This window comes from Echinococcus granulosus, assembly GCF_000524195.1.
Source record: "Echinococcus granulosus chromosome Unknown EG_S00009, whole genome shotgun sequence".
Lineage (NCBI taxonomy): Eukaryota > Metazoa > Platyhelminthes > Cestoda > Cyclophyllidea > Taeniidae > Echinococcus > Echinococcus granulosus.
This window is the reverse complement of record NW_020170389.1, coordinates 797,266-804,685: the sequence shown is the minus strand read 5'-3', so window position 1 is coordinate 804,685 and position 7,420 is coordinate 797,266. Positions and strand designations below refer to the sequence as shown.

At 35.6% G+C, this 7,420-nt stretch overlaps 1 protein-coding gene across 1 annotated transcript; it reads right to left on the bottom strand. All coding sequences in view use genetic code 11, as the record gives it.

The window, feature by feature from the left end:
* Positions 1-2,181: 2,181 nt before the first annotated feature.
* On the bottom strand, positions 2,182-6,726 carry EGR_02111 (hypothetical protein; the record flags this gene model as incomplete). Its single annotated transcript, XM_024491360.1, has 2 exons — positions 2,182-2,514; positions 6,676-6,726. The coding sequence occupies 2 exons, from the start codon at positions 6,724-6,726 to the stop codon at positions 2,182-2,184; spliced, it is 384 nt and encodes a 127-aa protein (XP_024354213.1).
* Between the last annotated feature and the right edge of the window lie 694 nt (positions 6,727-7,420).

Sequence of the window (7,420 nt, the reverse complement as noted above, 5' to 3'; positions counted from 1 at the left end):
AAACATTAAAGCTAAGTAATTACAAGTATGAGTTCGATTGGCAGTGGGTCTACCTATGTTTTCTAAATATATTCTGCAAATTACGTGATCCCATAAATGCAAATATTATAATGGTTGGTATTTGCTTAAAAATTATTGTTTATGGCAGTAAAATAACTTGCATGAGCTTTCCAAGGGCTTCCTTCATATTAAGTTCTTCCCTTCATTCCGTTTTTTTGAATATTACTTGCAAAAAATAACTTTAACTATTATTCAACAAAATTAGTGTATAAATATGTAGGGCTTGATAGATCTGGTGTCTCAATGATTTACTCACATCTAGCTGATTATTCTAAACCATTAATTAAAATGGAATGCATCCACTAGGTGGTTGTGATGAGACTTGTGTATTTTGAGCCAGCTTCATCAACTCCTACACATTCACTTTGAGGTTAGATAAATCGGCTATCATAAAAGACCAGAATTCCAAATATCTTTACTCCTTGTGTGTGTCTAGAAAACTATGAAACTACGTCATTCCACTTTACAATGAACGGCAAAGAAAATGACATCAGCTTGGCAAATACTCCAACACATCCACAAGCTTTTAACGATTAGTCCGGATAAGTGGCATTGCGCTTACTCTCTTGAGCTCTTTGCTACTTAAAGTAAGTATTACGAGCACAGTTCTGGAGCCTTAATCACTGAACTGCAGATAATCTCTCCCTACATCATAACACATAAACAGTCTCTAAAGTTTAGCGTAATTGTATTGTTTCAATAAAAAGTATTGACTCCATTTAAAATCATTATGCGCTCCTAAAAATATCAAACCTAGTTTATTTTATTAAAAAATCACAAAGCCTATAAAGCTTTAGGCATATAATTTCTACTTAATTTTATGCTGGAAGCAGTAAATGTGGCAAAAATTAAATGTAAAGTCGATCAACATGTCATGATCGGTACGTAGTACATGGTCACCATCTGGTTGTAATCTACACGTAAGCACATCTCCACACAGACACGGCATAGTTACTGAAACTACCTGTATTTCATTTTTGGGGAAGGTGTACGGCCGAAGCATTGTGTTCCGCCAATTGTGTACACATGCTTACACACATACATAAACGCACACCCTCGTTAGTTCAGTGCCCTCATAAATCTTCCTTGGCAAATGTGTTAGAGGCATAACGAAACTCGCTGCTAGATTGTTGAATTTTTCTCTCACTCAAGTGGGGACCATATAAATATTAGTAATCTTGAAACCATCCTTAAATCGTTACTTTTAAAACACGAGATGCGGTTGCCATCCCATTTATCTAGTCCCGATTTAAACATTTATCGATGTTTAGATTACGTTTTCTTCAATTAACGTATATCCATATAATTTCAAGCTCTCAAAAGATTTAGTTACTTTGGCATTAAATTTGTTTATCTTTGTTTTTGCTGTTTCTAAATAAAATTGGTAATATCCGTCACATTTAAAGGTTGATAAAGGAATACTTTGTTGCTGTTTCTGCAGTACAAAAGGTCTACAGGTTTGGTATAGTTTTAACTTTATATATATCAAAGAAATATTTGGCACAAAAATAGTATAATATAGATATTATGTTTTTTTGGACAGCAAATTCTTCAAAAAATTAGTAACTGAAGTATCTAATAAGATCGTATGACGTACTTATCTTATACTTAATTTCTTCTCAAGACTAGAAATATTAGTTGTGCGCCATAAAAGTAAAAAAAATTAAGTAAACAAAGATTCCAGTAATTTTACTGGAATCATGCGCTGAAAAGCAGCCGCAGAACCATCGTCAAAATGTTTTGATTTAAAAAGGTACTATAAGTAATTTTAATCACGTAGAACTGAGTTTTCGGGACTTGCATTTAATGAAAGGCTATTAAAATATGGAGGTAGTGTAAGGAATCGACTTCGTAAGGCAAAAATCTTTTAAGAGCCTTTGCCTGTTTCCAAGTTTTGCTACTGTAGATTGAAAGGTTACTGATTTAAATTATGTGGACGAGGAAAGCTAAAAGCAGATAACACACAAAAAATTCATGGCATGGTTGCATTTTTTGGGATTTTAAATGGCATTATATGAGAGTTAATTATTTATCTTCTCTTACTCGCAAGCGCATAACTCACCAAAGCTTGCATATATCTGATCGCAGGGGGTGAGAGAAGATGTAACTATTTCAGCAGCGTTAAAAAGAGTGAGCTGATGAGAGCGAGTGTGTGAGAGAGTGAGATCGAGAGGCGAAGGGAGCGAAAGCTAGCGAGAGAGAGGGAGTTATCAATGCAATAAAACAGCGGCAATGCGCAGGGGGTGGGGCAAGAGACGCATTAACACCACGATAGTTGTGAGCGCGCACACACATCAAAGCATGGCGCTTCAACGACGTTTTCACGACTTCGTACACACACACACCAGCACAGCCCGGACTTGACAAATGCCTCATTGCTGTAACACCACCGGTGTGGGGGAGGAATTGAAAGCGACGTGACCAAGCCCATCGTTGGGGACACTCCAACTTCCTCTAAAACAAGTTCGCACATAGCTGTTTAGTCCATAAAACTCAATCAAGTGGGGAAATTTTAACCATTGAAGATAGTACTCGAGAAATTATATTTCCACAATATAATTAATGCTCAATTCCATTTAAATAAAGAGCACGGTAAAAAGTAACCGAATAAATTATGATTTCTGCACCTCTTTAATTTTGTCGTTGTAGTTTCATAAATGTATTCTGCTGCTCTAAGGTGCTAGCGCATTATAAAAAGTAACCCACAATCTATACATAATAAAGTTTTAGCTGGATCAGCGAAGATTCAATAAGCCGTGGAGGAGGAAACGATAAAAGTGTGATAATTAGTAACAATTCTATTGTGGTTTTGATTAAAATATTTTGGTGCACGTACTCTGTATCAACATATAAATATGTATTTTATTCATAGGTAATACCAATGAATTATGCTGTAGGATTTAAACGCAGATTTTATGTTACTAGACTAAATAGAAATTACATCAGAAGTACCATTTTGAGATGTTTGGACAAGCCATTGCTACCATTGTCAAAACAAATCATAACTCATTAATTTGCTAAAATACTTATAATGATGTAGATAACGGAGCGTTCGATTTAAGGCTGGTAAAAAACAACCTAGTTTGTAAAAGCACAAAACTACTCAGTACGTATTAGTAGGGAATATCCGGTCCTCTTAAACAGATTTCCCCATTTATACGAGGTTGTTAGCAAAACTTTAAAATGGAATAAAAAAGGAAAAAAGTATTCTCTTGCTTTATTTATAAAATGATTCCACGAATAAAATTGTATATTCGCCAATCTAGCAGCTTTTCTACAATGAAGGCGTGTCTGTTGGCCATTCTGAACAAAGAGACCTGTTAGCCATTGGACGCAGGATTTATGCTGATTTAGGAAGATGTATGCAGTCTGTGAACGGCGAGTAACTACTTCTTTTACTGGTGGTATAATTCTCATGTTGTATGTGTTTGGACACACTCTTTCCACTGAAGGGTCATAGTTTAAAGCTTTAATGAAATACACACCAATTACTCCTAAATAAAAGAAATGGTTGATAGTAATAGCGTGTACTTAACTGAATTAAAAAGCTGTGTACATCAGTCGTTACTGTAAAATCTTCAATCATTAATTGTTGCCTTTTAAGCAAGCCCTAATTTAAGTATTTTAAGTGACATGAAAGAACTAAAGGTTAGATAATTAACTAATAAAAGCATTAATGGCAACCTAAGTATAGGAAATCTAAAAGTTCAGTTGCTATCATTTTTTACGCATCTGACCATTGAAGATTTAAATTGATTCGATGTCCTGGTACATATCTTTGTGTGGACGCTTTTTAGAAAGTAGCAACGTTGTATGTTTGAAAGATTTTGTAGCATAAGAAGGGGAAGATCATTACGATTTAAACAAGTCTAACAGCAAAATACTAAATGCAGAGCAAATGGCCTGCGCACTATTTACTGGACATAAATGAGCGACTTCTGAATAAAGTAACCATAATTTTATAAGGTATTTATATGATTAGTGGAAAATATGAAATCATGATTGTTAAAGTAAACTAATAAGCAGTTCCAATTAATTAACAACAAGAGTTTAATCACTAGCTATTACCCTCCTTATGATTTACTTTAACAAGAAAATATAGCGTGATTTTCCATTTTAAAAAATGCCTGTCTTATGACTGATTTGAATCTAGGTGTGATTAAAAACCCTCTCTTCTGTTCCAGCATTCATTTGCTGCAGATAACTCGCTCTACTAAAGCTTGCAGGTTTTTTACATAAGTACTTAGGTCTCTTTGCCTCCTGCTGACTTAAATTTTGGCTCCATTTGTTCTAGATAATTGTGGGATTTCTCCATCACCATCTTTGAAGAAATAGTTATTAATATAGCCTTCGTTTAAAAAACAAAAGTTACCAAAGCAAAGTTTTTTGTCAACTTATGATAATCAGGCTCCTAACTGTACCTTATTCGCCGTATAAAGAGAAGCACTTTTTTGAAGTTTAGCACAAAACTGTAACCAGTTTTTCTACACATCGAATCCTGGTCAGATAGTAGGTTCTATGAGTTCCTTGCTACTCTTTTCAAAATTTTGTTCGTAGGCATTATATTTACGTTTTTCTGTGATATTTATTGCAGCTCTTTACATTTTTTATTGATCTCAAAAGCTGCCGACAAGTTTTACAAGCAGGAGTCAAAATTGTCACTGTGGAACCTATGAATGTGAAATATTGCTTGGAAGTCACAATATTGGGCAGACGCAGAACATAAACATCGCCCTTTATCATCGACTCGAAAACCCATTGAATAGCTATTCTAACACCAATTTTACGAGCCTTCGACAATTCAATTGGATAATTCGGATCGGTGGTAGCCGCAACAAAAGAAGGAGAAGAGGTGAGGACTTACATCTTGTAGAGGACGATAGTTTTCACTGCAATACAGACTTCCATGCTTTGCTTTATATTTTTCTATAAGAGAAGGGTAAATCAAGTTACCAGTAGACCAAAGTAAAAAGCATGCTTTAAGAAAAAATGCAAGCTTTTGGTTGTTCTGGGGGGATTGACAAAATAAAGTTGGCAGGCAAATTTGATTTGGTACTAAAATGATGAGCAGCAGCACCATGCGATTCTTAAAATTTAAGATAAAAATTGCCTTAGAGGAAGTCTTTTATGCTTTTCTTTTGTTTGCATTTTATGGTATGGCTAAAATCTGAGCTACTTTAAGTTTTAGTGACCGTTTGATCGTTTATTCGATTTTATGAAACAGAAATAAACCTGGCATTGTGATCAAAACAAACTCATTGCAATTTCAGCGAATAAGTCTAGATTGTCAACAAATGTTTGATCTTGCTAAAACCATACATATAATTTATTCCGTTTAAAGGTTCCAATTTATGTATATTTTCAAAGAGTACATTACTCAAAACCCCGTTTACCTCGACAAACTAATAAAACCTCATTTTGATTAAAGCAAGATTGTATGAGATGAAATGAATAATATTTATCTTTATCTCCTTTTCACAAACCAAGATTTCCCTGTAAGCGGCAACTTAATTAAAATAAGGGAATGAAGAAAAAATTTACAGACAAATTGTTTAGCTTTTGCATTTCTCACAAAGCTTACAATAAACAAGAATTGGTTGGTTAGTGGAGCAAAGCTGATACCAAATGACATTGTTGACCTTGACAGCTATTCATAAATGGTGGCTATTATAGCAACAGATGTGCGGTTCCACAAGCAGTTTGCACGTACTTATAACCCATTTACAATTTCTACCAATTCCATGCACCAGTAATTATTTCATTCTACGTAACGCAAGATGCACAGTTGGTGCTGCATACAAGGGTAAGCAGGTGGTTGTAAAACTGATAACCGCAGTAAGAATTTAAATCCTACCCAAAGGCAATTCATTACTCTTAAGATTCTAGGGTTAAGAACTTAACTTCAAAATTCCACAATTTTAGTCCTTTATAGTCTACCATTGTTTACTTGGAAGCATCAAATACTGCAGCGACTTATTGAAAACAACAAAACAATTTGTTTTGTATTAACAAAGGATATTGACAACATAACTTCTCTCTAGAATCAAAGGAATTTCAACAAAACTACCCGAACCAGGTAAAATTAAAGTATAGCACAGAGAATGAAACCACCAAGTAACTATATTTTATAAATTAGGCCATATTGATCCACACATTATAATTTCTCACATAACTCTAAAAATACATCGGCGGGTTGAAGTGCCTAGGCTTAAAATTCTATGAAAAGCACAAAATGCTATTTTAACCAGGTGCAAGAGGCCAAAGTACTGGACAGTTTAGTGAATTAAGCTAATAAAGTTTACAGTCAAGCTTAAACAGACAGGCCTACGTAAAACAGATGCATCCATGCGCATAAATACCCTGGCAGGTAAATTATAGCTACTCTGCAGATCAAACTGAGTTTTCTAACAGGCTAACGATGGGAAATTAGTGTGCACAACAGCGCAGTCCAGAGCAGCTGACTCGTTGTCAGAGTTTGGGTGTGTACACATACAGCCCCTTCTCGCCTCTTTCAACCATATTTCATTCTTGTGCGCACACACACACATGCATGGGCGCACATACGCCCGAGCGAAGGGGAGAGAGGGATATGCATAATTAGATGTGTGCACACACCGCTGCCGGAAGGGGGCCGAAAAAGGAGCGCGCAGCCCTCAGAGTGGACATAAATCAAGCGGCGCGGGTGCACGTACACATAGGGGGTAAGGGTGTATGTGTGCCTGTGTGTTTGTGTCTTACCGTTCCCTACATCCCTCTCTACCCCCGCTCTCCCATTTTCCCCAATTTTCGCTCTTCGAGTGCGCGCGTGACTAAATCCGGCCTATCTCGATGGGCAAATTCTTTTGCTTAACAGAAATGTGGCCATTGCTAATAGCCAAACCAGTCTAAGAAATAGCTCTATTTTGAATTCAATGCCCTTAATTCATCCATTTTTTTGAAGCAATTACCGGAAACCTATTCCTGTTCAAATGTTAGTGTCATTTAATTTATAATATAAGTTTATCTGTCTTAAATAAAAGGTTCAGAAATTTAAGGTTTCTTAAGCCAAGTATTACTTCCTGCTCCTAACAGCACCTAATTAACTTTGCATTGTGGAACAGAGCCATTTCTGAATGAGAAAACAAAGAAAGAAAATAACTGTTGACTTCAGTATTATTTGAGTCGCTTAGTAATAAGGTGGCATGTAAATGGATTCCGGATAATTTGGAGCTGAAATGTTCACCCTTTTTTATAATCATTAAAGAAGTGTCTTATTGAAACAACGGCCGCCAATAAGCTCTTTATTCACCTTTTAAAACGAAATTATAAGAGGCAAAAGTAATTTACCTAAAACACTCAATTCGTTAAATACCTAGAGGCT